Below are 22,985 nucleotides of genomic sequence, written 5' to 3' on the forward strand. Positions count from 1 at the left end.
AGTAGGCTATTTCGTTAAACTGCAGTACTAATTAAATCATGTTCATAGAAAGATTAGTAATGAACATTTATACACCAGTATTTGTGTATAAAGCATCGGTTTTGTGAGAAGTGCTTCTCATATGATATGTAAACGACCTGTAACATTACAACTTTACTTTGACATTTCCTTGAGCGAGAATAACGTTGACTGAAACTTTCTGTCATACACCACACCCACCAAAAGAGTACCATTGGTACCCTTTTAGCAGTGGAAATGCAAGCCTGATGAATGTGACACGTACTGTACCACTCAGTGGAACAGGCCATTAGTAGCTTTAGGGTACACTTTTGTTCCCTTAATGTACTATGAGGTACACATTTGTACTTTTTAAGTATTAATATTTACCATTAAGGACCTGTTATGAACAAAAATCTACCTTTTGAAAAGCTACTGGCCCAGAGACAGATTTTGTACCTTTATTTCTGAAAGTGTATGAATTAAGTTTTGTATGATTAGATCTTTTAATATTAAATAATGAGAATAGGAAATATAATTTTTTTTTAAATAAAATATTATATGGTATGGTATATAATATCTTAATAAATACATTTTATACAGGTTTTCAAAAAGCAAAAGTTAAATTGGAAAAACTGTTATCAATAAATAACTGTATAATTAAATTAGCATTTTTTTTTAAATAATTATTTAACAATTGACTTAAAAAAAAAAAAAATAAAAAATAAAAAAAGGTTAACTCTTGGGTGTAACAGTGCACAAAACAAACTTTACCAGTCCACTTTCTTAATAATAAAGAATTTGCCCTACGGTGGAAGAAAACTATGTGTACCGATGACAGGGGTGACCCATAAACTAATATTGATCCAATTAAAATCCTCTGCTACTGTATAAAATCATCCAGAGACCACATCTCTGAAGGATACGGCTCTCAGAATGCTGAAAAGGCAGGAAGGCATGATGGGAATCTGACTCACAGGCTTCAACAAATGCCACAGGGAGGCTCGAATGTCACACTAGAGGGAAATATCTCCTTGGCAATGAGCCTGGCCAGCAGCGCAGATAGTTGACTAAACAAAAGAGTCAGTGTGTGTGCGCATTGCCTCCCACCTCGTTTTCAGAAGGGCCCTTCACCTGACATATAGCAGCACTAATATTGACACTGGCTCCTCTGGGCTCCGATAATTATGATAAACGGGAACAGCAAGGATGTTGCTTTTAAGGATATTTCCGGACTGTGCTTATAATGTTTAAGTTCACGTCCGGTAACTGGTGGACTAGCAGAATGGCATGAATCTACAATTCTGCCAAGTTTCAAAAAATTAGCATGAGGGTACACATGGCAGTCAGAGTAAATGTTTTTATTCACCTTATGTTGACCGAAAGGCATACGTTTTAAAGGTATATCTGTGTTATATATGTGTTTAACCGTCTGTACCTGTGGATGGAGTGTATAGAGATGCCCCCCAGAGTGCTGTCTGTGTCCACGCTCCTGTGAGAGCTGCGACTGGATGCTTTCTCTGAGCCGCTCTTCTTAAAACCTTCAGCAGGGAGATCTGAAATTGCGGAAAATGTGTTTCTTTGTCCTTCTTGCAAGCTCCTTTCTGAAGCTGAAGGAATGTACACGAAGATAAAATTAAATCATGACACAACAAACTAAATACTAGTAATTCTGATAGCCCTATAGGAAGATTTTACACACTAAATGACACTCAGGATAAAAAAGTAGCCCTCTAGGATATGTCTGACCTCTCTTGCTACTTGAGCTGGCTGAGTGTGGAGAGGAGAGAGGTGTGAGAGCTGGTGAACGCTGAGCTCTGTTGCTGTATGCAGATCTGCCACTTAACACATCGTCTGGAGGACTGAAATGACCAAGGCCATTACTGTGGAGAGAAGGCATTCATTTGTTTGTTTTTATTGGCATACCAGCATGTACAGCTGTTTTCACAGTAAAATCTGTGTATGTTTGAATAAACTAATAACATGGAGTAGCAATGAAATAACAACTAACTCACATCATTATAAACTTTACATAAGTAAAAACAGCAGAAACGACAAGCAAGCTAAAACCTTGTCTAGTGGTTTTCATAATGATACATTTTTACAGTAAAGGACATCATCTTTACTGACATCATTATCTCTCAGTAAATATCTGGAATGACCAGCTTGGCAAAAGTAAGTAGTAGAGTTTACATTCATCTTATATACTGCACATACACATGCTATCTATTATTTTTCTGCATGGAAAACATGAAATAGAAAGGATGATGTGACGATAGTCCAACACTGCCCTCTTCAGGCTGATTACTACAATTTGTGCTAAATTAAATCTGTTCTTCCTCTTTATAAGCAATCTCAATTTATAATTTAGGGATTTATTGAGAATTAAAAAAAACAATGTTTACCTGAGCCCATTGGGGCTTCTCTTGGATGCTGATTGGCTACTTGCACGTGAAGAAATGAAGTCATCTTCATAAACGATTCCATCCAATGAGCTGGCACCAGACAAAACAGAGCGGACAGCTGGAGAACTCTTACCACCCCTTTCTTCAAATGCTAAAGCAACAAATAAATGCAATGAAAATATTTAGCAATAAAATTGTACTTATTATATAATTGGCAAAATATTTATGCAAAACGAACACTGAAAATGCAGATTTTTTCCATCATAGGAAAAATTTACATGTACCATACATCTACAATATAGGGTACCTTACATGAAATCAATATATACTGCACGATATTAGAATTTTTAAAAAGATTTTTGATAAATATTTTGTTTTGCTGCAATATGAATATAACATCAGATGATTTGAATAGCTCAATTTGGAAAGATTTTATGAATTTAGTTCGACTTTTTATATGCAGTGCATCTGTACAAAATATCAAATTATTCAAATTACAAGCACATATAAATGCGACAGAGAAAAAATAAAAAGTTCAATAAACAGCACTTTATGGTTTTCTGGGGAGTTAAACCATATTCATATAGAAATTGAACAATCCAATTTAAAATAACATGATTAGCATTGTATCAATAATTGTATTTAATAATATAAAAATAATATTTATTAATATTTTTTAATCTTTAATAATTACTCTAATCCTGCAATGCAACTATTGCAGAAACACACATTGCAATATCGATGCTCAAATAGTAAAATAGTAATGCTCAAATAGTAAATTATTCAACCCTAATACATAACACACATTCGAAATTATATTAAGAAACCATAACCTAAACTGAAAACTCTGTCAATAGAAAACAGCATTCAAATCTCACCTCAAACAACGCTTTTGGTGCGTTCGTGCTTAAACTCTCACAATAATTTTCAGCTGCAAGCAGCAGTTTGCAATCTTATAACATAGTGAAATTATGCTGCAATTATTGTTGTCATAGTCACTATTATTTGTAGATAAAAGTATCATAGAACATGAATATACCTAACTGTCAAATATTTTTGGTTGCATCAATTTAAAAAAGGAATGTAGGTTAGTGCTTTTTATATAGTTCAAAACAAAAATGACAATACAAAAATTTAGCTTTTTTCCTGTAATTTAAAAAATGGGTAGATCTTGCCTTTCAGCAAAAAGTTTGGCATTTTTGGCTAAAAAAGTTTGGTAACCACTTAGTTAAACGGTTAATATGTCACAAACATCCCTTGTTTAAACCAATCAGAGAAAGTGAAGGGCGGTAGAAAGTCCCCTTGTTAAAGAGATATGCAGCTTTAAGCTGACGAGATTATTAATTAATAATTTATATTTCAATATTACCTATATGGATGTCCTTTTTTTCTTTTAAAGTGAACTTGTAAAACTGCGGTGTTAAACGCGATGCAGTCGAAAATTTTGGTGTACCTAACTTCTGTTCTGTTGCACATTTGAAAAAAAATGTTGGCCCACCAGTGCAAAAACTTAGTCTACCGCTCTGTAATATTATAAACAAACTCTTTCCAAAAACGTTGTTCATTGCTAAAATCCTTAACTAATAAATACTAGCTAAAATATAAGCTGGCAAAAACACATTTATTACATTAAATATGATTGAATACAAGTTTTTGAGATTCTCACCTTTCCCATAACCCATGTTCTTTGTAAATATATTAATAACACTGTGGGGGCTTCCCTTGGCCAGTTCTTCCCATGGTCCATTGCTTCCTCCTTGTACAAGACTTAGGGAACTAAAGGGTGGCTGCTTCTCTGCCTCTATCTGAAAGCGTGAAATGGGGTTTAAACTTTCTCCATTCATATAGCCTCCATTAAATCCTGCAGTTGTCAATCTGGATCTGGGCAGCTCCTGCATGTCATCATCAGATATACAGCCCTCGCTCAGCAGAGGACCTTCGCTGATAGAACCACCACTGGAGTCTAGTTCAACTTCCTCAACAACAGGCTTTGGAGGAGAAGGAGTCTTGCGTGCGTTTCTAGATGTGAAGGCAGAGGCCACAGGTGTTTGTTTGACCCCCATTTCTGTCTTTTCCCTAAGGCTGTGCAGGTTGCCCACGCCTGGTAGAGCCTCATCATAGGTGCTCTGACCTGCAGCAAGCAGCCTTTGAATTCTCTCAACCAGCTCATCAGAGTCTGTCCTATTCTCTCTGACCGGTGGGCTGATGGGTTTAGCCCAGCGGTCTTCGTTTGGGATTAAAAGACCTGTGCCTGTATCCCTGGCACAACCGTAGTTTATTCCGACACCTGCAAGTTTGCGTGCCTCGTTCTCAATGCGGCTGGAGAGAGAAGCAGCGGTGGCCTTCAGAGCTTCAATACGGCTCATTTTGTGGCTTGTGGCGGATGGAAGTGACTGGGGTGCTGTTCGGGACTCTCTGCTAGGTAGTGAAGGCTCTTGATCAAGTTCTAAGAGTTGAGAGAAGATATGACCAGAAGAGGGCGGTAGAGCACTGCTGACGTGCAGAGCAGGACTGTGCTGGTCGGACTGCAGCCAGGGCGACCCTCCAAATCCCAAATCATTCCTACAGAAATTAAGAACACAAATTAATGAAATATTATAACAGAGAGATTACCAAAAATCCCACAAATTGATATGCATTCAACATTACTTAACACATGAAAATGAATAGTAAACGTGGCTTAAAGGGTCACCAAATCTCACCAAAAGAGCTCAAGAGAAGAGCAGCTTAAGCATTCAGATTTACTTCATTTTGTGAAGCTTCACTTCACAGCAGAAACCACCAACTACATGCACTTAGGGGTGGCCATGGAAACCGATAAAGGCTAGAAACAAACACTCCTTGCTAAGCAGCGAGCCGACAGATTAATATGTTCTTACAGAACTACCTGCAATAAGAGCATGTCGTCTGTGTAAGGGAATACCAATGATCTGCCGTTTGGGGAACAGGGATATTTAATGAATCTGTTGTTATAAAAATGTACAAAAGAAAGCTCTAAGGGGAAAACTAAAATTTGATGAATGGTCTTTATGTTGGAAAACCAAAAAAAAAAAAAAAAAAAAAAAAAAAAGATTTTGTGACAGACAATTTAAAGGAATCTGTGCATTTTACCTGGAGAAAGGCGGCTGGCTTTGCTCTGGTAGGGACAGATCACTGCTGGAGGTGGCACTTTGAGGTCGATCATGTCTTTTGTTTTCTTTATCAGACTCTCCAGACGGCTGGTAAACTGGTCTTGGCTGCAATGTAACATCAGAAACACTTAAAACAGCAGCAGTTGATTATGGGTTTAGCTAATGTCTAGAACCCAGGGTGTCCAATAATCAATCCTGATATTTAGTTCATGATCACATAACATAATTAGTTCATGGTTTACATAATAAAACATAAAGAAGGCAAAAGTATAATTTTACCTAGAGCAAATAAATGTTTTATTTATATTTTATTCCATGTTTGGTCCCAGTAAAATTGCAATTTCAAAGAACAGTTTTGTATTTTAAAGATATTTAAAGTGTAATTTATTGCTGATAAAAAATTTTTTCAGCAGTCTCTTTAGAAATCAATCTAATATGAAACATTTATTATTATTATTGAAAACACTAGAGCTACTTAATATTTCGGCAGCAACAGTGATACTTTATTTTTTTCACTTTTATTTTGGATAGGAAAGTACAGAAAATTGAAAGGAAAGCATTGGGAGCAGAGAGAGGGCAAGGATCGGCAAATAACTGCGAGGCGAAATCGAACTTGGGTCGCCATGAGCACTGGAGTGCATGTGTCGACGCACTAACCACTACACCACTGGTGCCGGCAACAGTGACACTTTAAGCCTGATTTATACATTCGCCGGCTGCCATGTCGCGGACATCCGCTTACTGCCTGCACACTTCACTAAACGGACGAGGTTTTTATACTTGACGCATTTGCCGTTGATATTTTTTTAAAACGACAGGGGGCGGTCTAAACAAACCCACCGTAAAGTCAGACAGATAAAGAGAGAAGTAGAACGTGTCCGGAACTATCATCAATATTATTGAAAATTTTTAGACTTATTATTTTTTATAAATTATTCTAATGATTATAAAGATTTTTATAACCATTCAAGATTTTTTTTAAATCAAACTTTATTGCATCACTTGCTTTTGTTCATATTTCAGACTTTTACCTATAAAAGTTTTATTAAAATAATAATGACAACAGAACATGGGTTACTCTATAAGTATTTTTTTATTATGGCAAGAATAAAAGAAAAGTACTCTTACTAAAAAAAATAAAGATGTTTTTTTTTTAGATTTAGCCCGCTCCACAACTGACACATTGCTGTCTGGCTAGTTTCTGTCCTTTACTTATATGCTAAAAATGCAATGATGGTAAAACATTTCTGACCATTATCACCAATAAAGCCTAGAAAAACAGGGTATCAATTTATTGTAAACCGAAAGGTTCAAATATTCTTTTCCAGTTATCAAAGAAATAATTTGTTCCTTAAATATAGCTTTGTAACTATTAAATTGTTTGGAATTCAAAATTGTTATTCATGCATCAGTGTAAAATCTAGGAATGGTAGAAAAACAAATCTGTAATTGTATACCCAAATCTCCACTTTTACCATGTTCTCTTTTGGCTTACAGACTTATCCCTCAAGTTTTTCCAAACTTTTTAACAAAAACTTTCCTCCTTTTCCACTGCTGTTGCAATTTTTAGCCAATAATTATTGGTCAACTGGTTATCCCTATGATCAAGCATGGAAGGATCAAAAAGATGTCTGTACAATCGTACCAGTTTCAGACAAAATCTCTTTAAAGTGTTTCATATTCAACTCAAATCAAATGCAGCGCCGCACCAACTTTCGCTCGAGTCTCAAAAAACTTAATGCGCTCCGCCAGCCGAACTCATGTCGCGCGCCCCCAAATCGAACCTCCACAAATACAGCGATGACATCACATTCACCACGCGCATTCAAGCTAACTAGCAGATGCATCGAGTATAAACCAGGCTGAAAAGGTTAATTCTCCTAAAGCTGAAAATTCTGTTATCATTTACGCACCCTTCAATCGTCACAAACATGCTTGAATTTCTTTCATCTGTTGAACACAAAAGTAGATATTGAGATGAAAACTGCAAAACTGTAACCACTGGCTTCCACAGTTTTTGTTTTTCCCAATATGGAAGTCATTGATTACAGATTTCCAGCATTCTTCAAAATATATTCTTTGAAGTTCAGCAGAAAACAGAAAGTGCTAAAAGTCTGTAACCAATTGAGGGCTAGCAAATTTGTATATTGTGCTGAACTATCCCTTTAAGAATTATTTGATGAACAGAAGAATTTAAACAATTCAATACATTTTAGTTAATTAAAAATAACTTCTTTTGATAAAAATGTAAAGCTCACTTAACATGTACGTGCATTTATAATATAACAGTAATAAAATCATGATATCTTCAAAAAATAAAAAATAAAATAAAAGCACTTTACCTGCTGGCTTCCGTTTGCTACAGCCTCTCCATTGATCTCTTCTCGGAGCTGAGTGTGCTCCAACAGTAGCTTGGTGTATGTTTCCTGGAGCCGCTTTTTTATCGGAACTTCAGGTGCAACCGGGCCCTTATTGGCCCCTGCTCGTTGTTTCCTGTAGAGCTCTTGTAGGCGTTTATTCTTGTTCTCTTCCTCCTCTCTCTGAGCTCTCCTCGCCTCTGCTTGCCGTTTTTTCCTTTCTTCCTGCTTTTGCACGATATAAAGCCGCACCGCTTCAGCATCATAGTGCCGTTTCTTTGGCACAGGCTGCTCGGGGGGCTCTGCTCTCTTGGTAGTTTTGGCAGGGCTGGCACTGCGGGAGGTGCGGGTCGAGGCACGGACTCTGGAGGTGGGCACTGCCTCCCTCCTGCTGTCGTCCTCCTCCAATTGCAGGTCATCTAGGATGCCACGGATGTCAGCTGAGAGGAGGTCTGTGACGGGAGACTTTCTTCTATCACTGCCGGCTGACATGGAGGGTCCAGCAGTTTCATCTGGAGGAACGTTATTGCGAGATCTTTCTGAGCTGCTGTGCCTTGGGCGCCGGTTATGCTCCAGACGAGGATCAGAGCTGGAACGTGGAACAGGGCCTGCAGGAAAATATGAAGACAAAGGCAAGACGTTACCTCCTGAACAGGACTCGATTATACATATACACATATATATATATATATATATATATATATATATATATATATATATATATATATATATACACACGTGTACATTCTCATTTTTAAGACATCTATAGTTATGTGGTGACAGAGTTAAAGCTCTTTCTTGACTGCACACAGAAACAGGAAGCTTACGGCATGACATCACTTTGTTGCATAGACACTATTGGTTAAAACCCAGCAATGTAGAACACTGAAGCAACTTGAAGCCGAAAGCGCGAGTATATCTGCAGTCTGGAAGCATTATAAAGTTGATGACGACAACATTGCCATAGCAAACTGTAAGATAAATAAACTTGGGATTACCTGCAGGGTGTTTTAAGTTGAGGTGCTCTTTGTTTTTGTATATTTACTCTTGCACTGACTTAAGTCCAAAAGTGAAGAATGGATGTAATTTATTGCTTGTTTGTTCAAGCTACCTCACAGAAGTGCTCTGTTTGTTAACAGAGTTGTTGAATGTTAAAATAAGGTGAATTAAATAAATAATAAGGAACATCCTGGATCGGTTTCTTTGCTCTTCTTTATTCTTTACTTCAATACTTCTCTGTATTATAGAAGTATCCAATTAGGTTTCGGTATTGGTGGATAATCAAAATTAAATGACTCGGACGGGAGCACAAAAAAACCTGATCGAGACAACCTTAGTTGAAACGAAACATTATATGAATATAACGCACATGAAAACACGCAAGGTCATATATACTGACCACATAAAAAAACAACACACACACACACACACACACGCGCACACACACGCACACACACGCACACACACGCACACACACACACACACACACGCACGCGCACACGCACACGCACACGCACACGCACACACACACAAACAAATAAACACAAACACACACACACTTTTATAAATGTTTTTTTAATAACACACTTTCTAATGATTACTGATCCAAAATAAAAATGACAAATATCGCTAAAATAAAATGTAAAATGTAAACTTTGAACTTTCAAGGATTGCATCTCTCTCACGATGCTGTTATTCATGTTAAATTCTGAAAAAAACATTAATGTAAACAATGCAATTTGTGACATCACAGCTGGTGATTGATGATAAAAATTATATAACGATATTAACATGTAAAATATTATTAATGATATTGATATTTTTTCAACACTTTTGTAAACATAATAGTTTTAATAACTCATTTCTAATAACTGATTTATTTTATGTTTGCCATGATGACAGTAAATATTATTTGACTAGATAATTTTCAAGACACTAATATACAGCATAAAGTGACATTTAAAGGCTTAACTAGGTTAATTAGGTTTATTATTATATTGATGGTTTGTTCTGTTGACTATCGAAAGAATATATAGCTCAACAATAAAGCTCATTAATATTGACCTTAAAAACAATAAAAACTGCTTTTATTCTAGCCAAAATAAACAAGAAACAAAAACATATTATCAGACATACTGTGAAAAATTTCCTGGCTCTGTTTAACATCATATAGGAAAAATGTAAAAAAGCAAAAAATTCTAAGGGGGGCTAATAATCCTGACAACTGTATGTATTGTCATATTGCAGCGCAGCTCTACTCATCTGTAAATAATTTTTTTTATAACATCATAAGATGCTTTTCCTCTAAAAAAAAAGTCAAATCAACCAAACTACTTTTATGCCACTTGCTCTGTATTTATATGTCTGAACTAAAAAAACAGTTGCTGCTTGTAGATAATGTTTAAATCAATAGAGCATTGAACATGACCCTCTCCGCAGTCCAATAAATCAGTATTGGAGTGGCTGTTTAAAGTCTGGGTTCAGCCCTGTGTGTGTGTGTGTGTGGAGGGCAGCAGGACTGTGGAAGGAATCAGGTCGGCTTGTGCAGTGAGTCAGAAACACCCAGTCGAACCCTATTCATTACGGTCACTGAGCAACAAAGTTTACCAATGCAGGGAGGACGTCTGAATCTTTATTTATTAATAGACCTGACACTTGGGCCACTAGCTGCTGGAAGCAGATATGGTATTTAATAACTGCTGGAATAGACAAGTTCTGTTTAAATTGTGATCCAAAAGAGCTTTTTCCATTTAAAAAGGTCATGACATATTATTTTGATTATTATTTTTATTTTCTATATAGTTCACTTATTAAGTTAATATTACATTTTGACCATAAAAAGATAACACATCAAGAAAAAAAAAAGTTCAACCATCATCTTTACACTCTTGGTGAAAAGGCCTGATTTTAAAAACTGAGTATTTCAAAGCTTGTAAGTAAATGACCACTGTTTTGCTAATGTCATTGCATTAGGAAAAGCATCAACTGCATAGTATTGTATTTCAGTGTGTGTTTTGACAACATTGTCCTTATAAGCTTGTCATTTAGGCACAAAATATGACAAAAATAATAAATGGCATTTTCTACATAGCCGCTGTCGGCTCCAAAACAGCTGACTGCTTTGTTGTGATCTCTATAAGCCTTGTTTACAAAACAATCTACAGGAAAAATGCTCTGGAAAAAAGCATGTAATCTTACAAAATGATCTGGGACACCATCACAAATAAACCATTCACTTTGTTCCTGACACGGAAATCATCCTGAAGCCTGTACAGAGATGCAAACAAGCTGTTTAAACCTGACACGCCAAAGTGAAACTCCTCAGTTTCTCCCGTTTGTCTGCAGACTCAGGCGTGTAGAGAAGTGATTGTAATTGCTTCTATTTGCTTCTGACACAATGCTGGCACCCGGAGTAGGCAAGTTTAAATCTATTTTTAGTGAATGTCAGTGGGAGGTAGAGGTAAGAATGAATAAAAAAGTATATTTTAAAAATTGATACAGCATAGTGTCGCAATATTTTCTACGACAATTCAACACAATATATAAACATTCCCTGACATTCAATGTCTGGAACAAATCTTTTAAGATTTCATGATATTCCAGAAATTCAGTAAGCTGTGAGAACCCTGATTATACTGATTGGTTGATTATTAAAATCTATTTCTCTACAGTCCACTAAATGGTGGACCATGGTGATGTTGAACTTGACCTTTTTTTCTGGTTACCTGGGTCAACTTCAGCAAGTAGTAAGTTTGTAAAATAAAAAAAGGTGCATGCAATATTTATGGCAGGTTTTGGTAAAAGTGTTGGTCATGCTGCTTGCAAATGGACTCCGCATGCATTCTCAGACACTTGAGGCTTAAAACGTTTAGACCTACATCTCACAGTGACATCACTTGCTCTATTGAGTGCATGTTCATGAGAGTGCAAGTCTGCAGCCATACTCTATTGCATTTTGCACTACAGCAATAAAATTAAAGTGAGACAAACTGGGAAATGTTTCTATTTTTTTTCAAATTGAAGTTATAAAAAGGTAATAGATTGCAATAAACATGTCAACATGAGGCCATAACTGACTGATAAAGATATTAAAACAGACCACTTCATGTGTAGCTCGGAGTAGCTCAGTTAGATAAGTTGTTTGATGCGTGTGCTGAACCTTTTGACTACATGAGTTTGAATCCCGTTGATGACATGTAAATTATATTTATTTTTTCGATTAATTTTGGTTATATACTGTTCTGCTAGACAGATATTAAAATCAATAATGCTCACAATGACACTGACACCAAGTAATAATAATCTTTATTTGGCCCCTAATGGGCAGAGCCTATAAATTGGAGACAATGTATCAAAATACTTTGACATGACATTCCACCTCCTTGGCAAATGGCTGTTTTCAAAGCTTGTTAAAATGCTGTTTAAAATGAAAGGGCATTTTTGACATTAAAACTTTGATCTTATATGTCAAAAGATCAAGGTAAATTTGATTCCATGTGTCATGACCCCTTTAAGGTTACTTCAATTTTGTGCTCACAGCTGAGTTGTGTCTGTATGATGATGGCTGCAGAGATTGGCAGATATCTTACCTGTTCTCATCTGGGTCTCCGAGGACTGTGCCCGAGGCTCTCTGTGTAATCGCGGAGGAGGCCCCAGCATCATGTTCACCAGCTTCTGCCCATCTCGCCATGATGACGTGCTGATTGCTATGGAGACAAGTTACGTAGATGCCTTGAGACTACAGTTCTTCCAATAATTAATTGTACTTTTTTTTTAACAAGTATGATTAAGCCAGAAAAAATCTATGACAAAAGTAACTAATAATACACAGACTAAATAGCTTGTCTGAATCTCATTCCCACTGATGTTTAATTAAACCAAACCTCCTGGTAAAAATGATCTCTCTATAGAGGAAGAAAACCCTGCTTGCATTTTATAACACAGACAGTGGGACTTTAAACTCGATGGCATTTACTTTAATAAATGAAGTTTATCTTACTGTGCATGAGTCATCTTTGCAGGTTGTTATAAACAATATAAACGCCATCAACATCAATATGTAATAAACATTTCTTAGCCTCTAAAATAGGTTTACTTTCATACTGACGCAATCAAAGCCAGGGAGAAAGAAAATATGAAACCATTTCAATGCCTGTATTTCATGATCCAATCAAATCTGGGTGGATCAAATCAAATACCACACTATATTATTTCCACAGAATATAATTTCATTTTAAAGAAAAATAATTATCACATTATATTTGTTTAAAAACCATGTGAATGCAGCCATTTTGGGTTAGTGTTTTTATATATTAGAAAGCTAAATATAACTGCTGACAAAGAATGACAAAGTTTTCATAGACATTTGGAGGACCAGGAGTGCCGGTGTTACGGTTTAACTGGTGTCCCTTTCTTAACATCACCCCTCAACTGTAAAACTTTTCTATACAGACAGTGATAATCCAGATAAAAATTTCTTTTACTGAAATCAGCTAAAGCTAATAAATCCCTAACATTGGAGTCGCTTCTCTAATCTTTAAACTTCCACTAAAATGAGCTATGGTTTTTGTCTCTGTCCAATGACAGCACGCTTTTCATTTACAAGCGAACAAAGATTTAGCTTAACCTGAGGTGAAAGTTGATTGGTTGCTCCCATGTGTAAACTGACCAATGGCATTTTAACTTGATTTATTTTTAAACTTGAGAAAACGCATGTAGCAAAAAGAAAAGATATGCAAATGGCAAATACGTTTTTACTGTTTGATTAATTAACGTTTTAAAACAAGAGTTAAATAAACATTTATAAAATTGTCTATTTATTAATTCTAACTGCTAATTCTAACACTTATGTCCTCCATATAAATATATGCTTATCAAAAAAATATTGCAATTTATAAATGAAAAGTATTAATAAATCAATGCCTTTTTTCTTCCACACACAAAAAAATACAGTGTTAGGAATAATCAATACGCAAATCCTTTTAGGAGCAGGCCCAGTAAACACCAAGTAAAATCTGGTCCAACAGAAACAAATCTTACTGTAGACACTCTTGTATTCAGTAACCCTTTATAAAACATCAAGTTAAACTGTTTCACTTGCTCAAAAATATTCTCTTTAGCTTGGCTTCAGGTTAAAAACTGAAAGCTAACATCTCAATAAGTGTACGCTCATCAAAAGAATTAATATAATCTAGCTTAAGCAGCAGCTAAAAGCATTTGCACTTACATAATAAAACATACAAGTATATTTTGCATGCTCTTAATTGCGCTAAACTCAGAAAGACCCCATAAGAAAAACTAACTGCCAGTTCAGAAGTCAGAAGAGCACAGGGTAAACTAGCGGAGGGGTCAGATTTCACTTTTCGGTCCTCTCGTGAAAAGCCTGACACCTCTCCAGCTGTCAGCGAGGCCACAGCAGTTTGAGCTGGGACACATCAAGCATTCCTGCGTCACTGTGTCGCAGCAGCTATTCAGCTAATCTGCATGCTACACATTCTAGAAATTTCTGTGGGGATAAGAGACTTAGCTTGGGCTTGCAGACAGACATTAACAAACCCACACACACGCGTATGTTTACAAGAATGCCCTGCAGAGAACAGGGCACAGTGACGCCAGCAGGTCAACAGAGGCTCAGCACAGAGCTGCCAGCTCAATTTGTGGCCACTGATGTCTGTTCAGTGAAGCATTAACTCCATTTTTAGTGCAGATTGTGATCTTCATATGCAAAGTTACAGGTAAACACTATTTTACTTTCATTTGCTTGAATAAACAGCAATTGTTTGCTTGGGAGACACAGAGTGAAACAGACAGACAGCGAGTAAAAAAAAAAAAAAAAGACTCAGACCTGGTTTAGCATTTGAGTCTGGTGCAGAGGAGGATCTGTGGACTTTCCTAACAGGCTTGGATGGTTTCTTCTCTTTCACCTTCTCCCGTTCTCTAGGCCTCTGCTTTGGTTTTGTGCTCTGTGCTGTTAAAGGCAAAAGATTACTTTCGTTAAATAGTAAGAAATTATTTTGGTTAAATAGAGCTTAAACTATTGAAAACATCTTAGTTGATTGACGTACAGTTAAAAGAAAACTAAATACTAACATTTAATACTTGCGACATGTTGCATTGGCAAGTGGACAAAATACTTGAAATTCAAAATGAAAATAAAAACAGAAACAAAAACAAAAAGATTAACTAAAAATAAATCACAACCAAAAAATTTTAATAATTACATACACAAGAAATTTAAATATACAAACACATGCTAATAGGTTGTTTTCACATGACTTCATTGAAGACCCACGAAATTCAGATGGAGGACAGGAAGTAGTCATTCTACATAGGAATCACTATCAGAACGTCAAAATGTTTCTGTTTTATGATGTTTACAAATGTTGGCAAAAATAAGAAATGCCAAACAGTTTTATAGACTTCCAAAAGTTTTTGCTTATAAAATGAAGAAAGTTTAAGAAAAACGGTCTGAAAAATGGAAGAAAAGGCAACATGTAATAAAGATTTTTTTTTAAAAATCCATGTGTACAAACTTTTTTAAATGTGATAATTTGTTTGACAGCACCAATAAAGATTATATACAGGCCTAGCTGTGAATAAATTTATTAATGTTATATAAAAATCAGATCAAACACCACCACACTTATACAAAATCCAGGAGAATATAAATAATGTACCCTGCCATGTCATCGCTGTAATAAAATCTCTGTCTTGTTTTCAAAAATCCATGTCTTTACTGTTGTTTCAGTAGAATAAACAACCATAACGTCAACATTGAGAAAGGCAGCAATTTGAAGGTTTGTTGATGGTAAGTTCATCAACAGAACAAACAAGAAATGCAGGCTATGCCACAAAACTAGTTATTATTGTGGAGCACTTTTCCCCCTTACATAAATAAATAAATAATAATGTAGAATATATGTATGCTTTTATTTGTTATTTCGTGATGTCTGGAAGATATCACAGGGAAAAACTATAGTAATTTATGAAAATCTTGTTTTTGAACCACATGGTAAAGTGTATAATGTGTACAAATCTTTGTTAATGAATGCTACAGAATACTGTAGCATAGTAAACTGATAAACTCTAATAAATATTTTAACATTAGTGTAAACTGTGGTGCACGGTGATTATAGCGTAGAAAACTGAAAAAGAATAATTTGTTTATTACCACAGTTGTGTTGTACCACAGCAACACTATAATTACTACCAGTTTAATTCAAGTAATTATCTATAGTATATGCTTATAAACACTATAGTATTTTTCATGTAATGTAATTATACAGTATGTATTATACAGTATGTATTTACTCTGACAGGTAAATAGGTTTTATTTTAGTAGAAAACTTGATATAAGGATCATGATATAAGGATCATGCCCAACATGTGTGCTTATTTTCTATTTACATCTCCTTTGAAATGTATAAATCATAAAAATACAGACTTTCCTGTATATCTCCCATTTAGTTTTTTTACTTTCTGCCCTCAATCTGAATTTCGCAGAACCACATGATTAAAAACAACCTATAGAAACTATGGTATTATATAGACAACACTAAACAAAGCAAAAATAAGAATAGCCATTAGCCTAGTATGAATTCCAGTAGGTTTGAGAGCATTAAGACTGCTTGGTTCAATCCATTTAAGTCAATTCAAAACAAAGAGAGATGGTGCAAAAAGAAACATTTAAAATCAAACTTGATTTTGCTGTGATTCAAGAATCCTTATATAATTATAAAAAAATTAAATGGACTATGAAATAAATGCATGCATACTAAATTCCCTCCTTAATGACAACAACTCAAATCCATTGCAGGGCAACAGGGAATTCAGCTGCATTGTTATGCATATTACAAATGAGCTTGTTCTATAATGCTATTTTAAGGATCTGGGCAAACTGATGCAATCCTTCCAAATAACCTTGAAGAAAACAGTAAGGGCTGACATGAAAACATGTAACTATGGCTGTGGCAGTACGCCTGGAAACTCTGAGCCAATTAGGAGCATGCGAGACAACATCCAAGAGCCGTTTGGATTAAGCAGGCTTTTTGGCCAAACTGCAATCCACTAGAAGAGCATGAAATCTGCAAGTTGTTTCAGCTGCACTTATTAAGACACTGCTTTAGCTCCTGTTCATTACTCATGCTTCCTGACACAGAGGGCTTGCAAAAAGTAACGAACACTTGAGCTCCTTCACAACAAATAACGAAACATTTAATTACTTATATTAATTCCATGTAAACAGATGGCACATTCACCACGCTGCAATAAAGCTAAAATAATGATGACTCAAATGCAAAACATATTTGTACCATCAATGATTAAGATAAAAACCAGAAAACTCTGTATAATAAAGATACTGTAACATTTTTGTACATTAATTATACCAGTCATGTTGTTTGAATGTGTTGTATTTCAATGGAGAAGATTATGATGTTTATGGACAATAAAGATTGCTGATGGCCAGAGTGCGAGAAGCTCGGGACAGTAGACAGGATTGTCACTGCCCCAATTGGGCTAGTGCTGCCATTAGGCCTATTGTTTTACTAATTTCTGTAATGACACCTCGATAGAAAGATCAACATTGAGAAACACCATGTATACCTGTGAGCTTTCGCGTCAGGTCTCTGTATATTTCTCTGCTTAGGTTCTGGAACTCCTCCTCTGCCCACACTTTCCCATCAGATGTGCGAATCTTAGTCTCACTGGTGTTGAAGCCTAAAAAACAAGAAATCGCAGAAGTCAGCTTCCTCTCACTCAACAACCTAATAAAACATTCAGCAGAAGCTTCTATATTAAGCATCTCAGAATACACCTTTAACCCAGTATTCCTAGAGCAACCTGAAGTTAAGTGCCTCATTCAAGCTCAGTGGTTATAGTCCTAATGGGGATTGAACCCACTACCTTTCACTACCACATCATTTCTTTCCAGGGTTTACCTTTATAAATGGGTGCAGGAGGGGCTGGGGCCACCTTCCGAACTTTAGCAGTGGGTACTGCGGTATTGTATCCGGTTGTCCCAATACCCACAGGTTGCTCCAGGTATCCCAAAAGCTTGCTTCTCTCCTCCGTTTCCTCCAGATGTTTCTTCTGTCTGCGGATTTTCTCTTTCAGCTTCTCTATCTTTTCATCAGGCACACGCTGCCGCAGGCTCTCTAACCGTTGTGCAGAAGCAATTGAGCCCGGACTGGACGTCTGAGATGTGTTAGCCTGTAATTGTGTTCTGGGCCTGCCCTCTGACTCTAATATGGGTTGGTCAGGCTGCTGGATGGCGTTAAGAGCAGACAGATCATTGAGGTAGTGTACTGATGTGCTGTCTACAGCTGAGGAGTGCAGGCTGTCCAGGTCTGCGGTCTGCATGTCTCGGGTGTCACGCTGATACACCAGCTGGCTTAGAGTAAAATCAGGCTGAAGGATATCCACCTCTGTCGGTAACAAAAGGGCTTCTGGTTCAGATTGGGTGAGGGATACTGGCAGCGGAGATGCTTCCCTGTTTGAAGAAAGAAAAAAAAAAAAAAACACGATTAAGCTTAAACTAAAGAGCATAGGAAAAAGATTTACTGGTAGTCATCTATACAGCAACACAACTGACAAGAGAAAAAAGCTGGTTTGAGAAAGGGTATATTGTGTTTTGGAAGTTATCCAAGCAGAAATTGTGGTTCCTTGTTTAAGTCATGTTTGAGACACAAAACTTGCACTCATTGACTTCTGCATATTCCAAAGCTTGTTCTGAACTTTTATTCTTTCCACATTTGAAGGAATAACAGGAAAAGAAATAATCAGTCAGACAGGAAGTAAGCAAATGAACCAAAAAATAAGATCTCCTGTCTTACAGTAACAGCTTTGAAAACTGGTGTAATGGGTCCTGTTCAATGTACATTTTTTTATTTCAGCTTTTGGCTACTTCCTTTTATTACAACAATCACTTTGTTATACTTCTGCATTAATCAATTGATTACTTTGGATCTTTTACCTGTATGAAGCGAGTGGTTCTCTGAATTCCACGGCACTGGGTTTCCTGGCATTGCTGTCCAAAGTGCTGTTCCTCAAGGGACTGCGGGAACTTTTGTCTGGACTGCGTCGACTCCGCGTTCTGGACTTGGACCCACTTTCCTCCACATGACGCCCGTCTGCAGCAAATACATGGAAGATGCAGTAACAATGAAACATCTTTATGTGATTACATGCATATTACATTTTCAAAAGTTTACAAAATGATAGACTAAAGAATGTATATCTGCACAAGAACAAAAAAACACATAAATAAATAAATATTCATATAGTTAGATTACACAGTGATGAGGGCAGTTTGCTTCACGGATGACAAACCAATTCCTTTGATTAATCAAAAGAACATAGCTTACAAAGCAGTTTTTAAATTAGCACATGGCTCACGGAAAGCCTTTACTTCCATTCCTTCTACTCAAAAATGAAGCAACAACTGTTTGCGCTGTAAATATTTATGCAACTTCATTAACAGAATAATCAGATCATCAAATCATTTTTAAAACGCAACATATAAAAATCGAAATATTACACTGCATTGCTGTAGCTAAGGGATGCACAATATTCTCAAGTGGACTGCCTAAGTATGCGTTACAGAGGATGTGTCTCATCTCACCTCTGCGGCTTATTTTCCGACCGCCACTCACAGATGACTTCTTTGTGTCTAGCACGGAGTCCAGAAGCACTCCAGAGCCTGGTGATGCCTCTAGACGATTCTCAATGTGTCGCAACTGAGACAAGACCACAATTAGCCATTCAGTCAACAGATCTCTGTACTCAAGGCGATAATGCTACTATAGGCAATAAATATATAGAATATATAGTACATTTGAATCTTACTTTATCATCTCTTTATAAACAGTTACTTATCAGTATCATTTTTTTTTAAATAATTTTTTGCTATTTCTGCACAGAATTTTGTAAAAATGTTTACAATGCAAAGCCAATTAGATCCACTAAATTGGTAAACAAAGGGAGTCTCTTATATATCTACTGAAGAGCAAAAAAAAAAAAGTTTACAAGCTGTATTGTCAACAATATTACTGAAATTAATTTTAAAAATGAATAACATAAATTTACACACATTTACAAAAGTAAATAAATAGACTTAATGATGGGCTAAAAATTTGTGGGTTTCTGTGTGTGCATACTTATAAGTACACATACCAAATTACAAAATATGTAACAAATATCTATTTCAACATCACAACTAGATGTGTGAAACACAGTTTAAGAAATACTCACGGCAGCTTTGGTCTGATTTATACAATTCCAGGCTTGAGATATCTCTATTAAGAGAGGAACAATGACATCAGTAATTATGCAAACATGCTCACATGGATGTTTAAAGTATACACCAGTTCCACCAGGATTTTGCAAGGAAGATTTTTATTTTTATATTTGGGCCTAAAATGACTGATTTTGTGATGGCTTTCTCAAACCTTAAGTCATTATTTGTGGTTTCTCCCAACGGTTGTTCTTCATCTCTGTCAAATCGTGGAGTTTTGGTTCCTTGTAATCATCACCACTAGTTTGTTTGGTTTTAACTGTGCTGATGTATTAATTTGAACTGAATCGGTTTTAATTTAACTAGAGGTAGCATTCTACATCTACTCTCCTGTTTGCCTGATATGCTGGAATGTTCCACAATCTGAAATATTGTTGTGGCTTTTCATTCTCTTTTCTCCATGTATGGTAAGCTGCTTTGACAGAATCTGCATTGTAACAAGCGCTACAGAATTAAAGAGGACTTGACTTCAATTCTTGCGATTTCAAGAACTATTGGACTCGCAAACTTTTGGAGGGACTGATAGAGTGACACAGCTGTACAAACCTCTCCTGTTGTCTTGCCCAGCAAAGGGAGGCTGGGAAGGGACAGAGGCTGGTGGCCCCGCCTCACTTCGCAAGCGACTCCACATCGCTATGCCAACCTAAGAGGAAAGGGGGAAAACAGGCAAACAATGTGAGAGAAGCAATTATCTTGTCATTATCTGCTGTCAAACATTGCTTTCATTGGCAATGACTTGTTGCTTAGATTTTGGCCTTAAGTGGCACTAACACACATGACTTCATTCCCAGTACGCTTTGTGCAAATGGAGGCTCTAAATTTGACCAAACCACAAATTCAACCAATAGATCCTGAGATAGATTGATCAAAGCGTATCACTTTTATTTTCCAAGTCTCACCCAGAGGCCTCGGTTGTCCCTTCAATGTGGTCTAAAAAAATTGTGTACAATTTGCTAGAATGCCTGAAGCCAGACATATGATGGCCTCAGAGCTTTTCATTTAAAAGGCAATACCATTATAACATGGAGTCCCTGTCCTTGTATGTCCCCCCCCCCCAAGCAAACAGAATCAATGGCCTATTTTTAAATAAAAAACATGTTTTGTGGAGATAGTCTACAGCACCGTGACAAATGCACTAAATATTCCAAAGGGACACTGAAATCCCCCCCTCTGTTCGGAACCTTGAATTTTAATGTATTAATAATACATGAACAAGACATATCTCAGCGGCCTGTATGAATATTTCATTGGGGGAACTACGCTGGAAAGCAGGTACAGGTACAGAGTCATTTAAACACGTTCTACTACTTTTTGAAGAGCTGTAAATGAGGTAACGGCGATGCTAAAACAGTTTGGAATGAGGAAAGGAAGATAACTTTCAAATCAGTATGAAACTCATTTTAGCTTTCACAAATGCATAAAACAGACTTGTAAACAATTCATCTGTGCATCTTTTTAGTAATTTCATTTACAAGTGCCATAACAGAACGTTCCAGTAAAATGTTTGATGAACATCTTAAATTCTACACAGACTTCATTTATTCATTTTTGGTAAAGTTGTAGAAAAATAAAGAAGCAATACAGCGTATGCACATAATCAGAGTGAAATTACCTATATTCATTTCATCAGTTGTTGACTCAGGGAGGCAGATAAGCTGAGTGCAAGATTATAGTCGATAGCAAGTCAGGTTCCAAGTCAATATCCAAAGAGAAGTGACATTTCATGAACTGTTCATGCATTTAGAAAACAGATGAATTTTCATTTCATGCTGACTATTTTTAGACCACCAATAGGACACCAATTAGTAATACTTTCAGTTTTTTTTAAAAGCGACACTTCATCCAAACTCCACTACTCACTCTCATCTCATGTCGATCAGATCTTTATTCTTTATTATGCTTCCATTTAGCACAAAATAAAACATTAAGCAGAAAGTCAGAAACTTTTTTTTCATATAATGAAAATGTTAGGTAACTAAGACTCATTCTGACTAATATCTTGTGTGGTCCAACGAAGGAATCAAGAACATCAAGAAAATGACAAATTCTATTGAATCCAGCATGAAGAAACACCTAAAAATGTTTGCAATTCTGTACTGAGAATCTGATCATTACAAACAAACAACTACTATGTCTAGTTAATGACAAACTCTACTAACATATAGGTGAATAACATGTTGGTGTCTCCATCGAATGTAATTTATAACATTAATTTTAGATACTTTGTTTTATATAGCACCTGAAAATTAAATCCCACCATATTGAAGGAAATACTGTAATGTTCTGCGTTTATTCAGTGTATTTGATACTGATAAAAAAGAAAAACATACACAGCATACAGGTATGTATTTATTTACTTGCATAAATGAATGAGTTATCGCAAGTGTTTATAGCATAAATGAATAAACCCTTTAGCTTGCAGATGCATAAAATCAGTTTGCAAGATAATGGCAGAGTAAAGATTTAAAATGTATTTGTACTTTAATGTCATAATAAACCATTTATTTTTCTATATAAACTACATTTACAATGAATTAATTATAACATAGTGGTAGATTCTGTTAAACAAACATTTGATCCTATTTGCACAAACAAAATAATAACAAACAGAATAAATTTTAATAGGTGGGAGAAAACTTTTTTATAGGTGTCTGACATGTACGCAAAGATAAACAATTAAATCCCTTTTCCAATTATAGTGGCAACGTGTGTGAGAGGTTTCCAGGGACTATAATAAGGAATAATAACACCACCTGTGACTCTCACCTGTTCATAAAAGACATCCAGATCAAGAGCAAACTAA

General features: G+C 36.0%; 1 protein-coding gene across 31 annotated transcripts in view; it reads right to left on the reverse strand.

Moving 5' to 3' along the window:
• Positions 1 to 22,985, reverse strand: part of cep350 (centrosomal protein 350) — a 49,915-nt gene that overhangs the window by 24,408 nt on the left and 2,522 nt on the right. For all 31 annotated transcript variants that reach the window (XM_073910149.1, XM_073910145.1, XM_073910132.1 and 28 more), the window contains exons 3-16: positions 20,729 to 20,825; positions 20,140 to 20,183; positions 19,511 to 19,625; positions 18,863 to 19,019; positions 17,829 to 18,379; positions 17,494 to 17,607; positions 14,735 to 14,857; positions 12,480 to 12,596; positions 7,876 to 8,498; positions 5,514 to 5,638; positions 4,069 to 4,964; positions 2,403 to 2,553; positions 1,747 to 1,880; positions 1,436 to 1,607 (exon numbers count right to left, since the gene is read on the reverse strand). In XM_073910149.1, the coding sequence (XP_073766250.1) occupies positions 1,436 to 1,607; positions 1,747 to 1,880; positions 2,403 to 2,553; positions 4,069 to 4,964; positions 5,514 to 5,638; positions 7,876 to 8,498; positions 12,480 to 12,596; positions 14,735 to 14,857; positions 17,494 to 17,607; positions 17,829 to 18,379; positions 18,863 to 19,019; positions 19,511 to 19,625; positions 20,140 to 20,183; positions 20,729 to 20,813 (3,407 nt within the window). In that variant the 5' untranslated portion in view covers positions 20,814 to 20,825. The remainder of the gene's footprint in view (positions 1 to 1,435; positions 1,608 to 1,746; positions 1,881 to 2,402; positions 2,554 to 4,068; positions 4,965 to 5,513; positions 5,639 to 7,875; positions 8,499 to 12,479; positions 12,597 to 14,734; positions 14,858 to 17,493; positions 17,608 to 17,828; positions 18,380 to 18,862; positions 19,020 to 19,510; positions 19,626 to 20,139; positions 20,184 to 20,728; positions 20,826 to 22,985) is intronic.

Source organism: Danio rerio, chromosome 8, assembly GCF_049306965.1.
Source record: "Danio rerio strain Tuebingen ecotype United States chromosome 8, GRCz12tu, whole genome shotgun sequence".
Taxonomy (NCBI): Eukaryota; Metazoa; Chordata; class Actinopteri; order Cypriniformes; family Danionidae; genus Danio; species Danio rerio.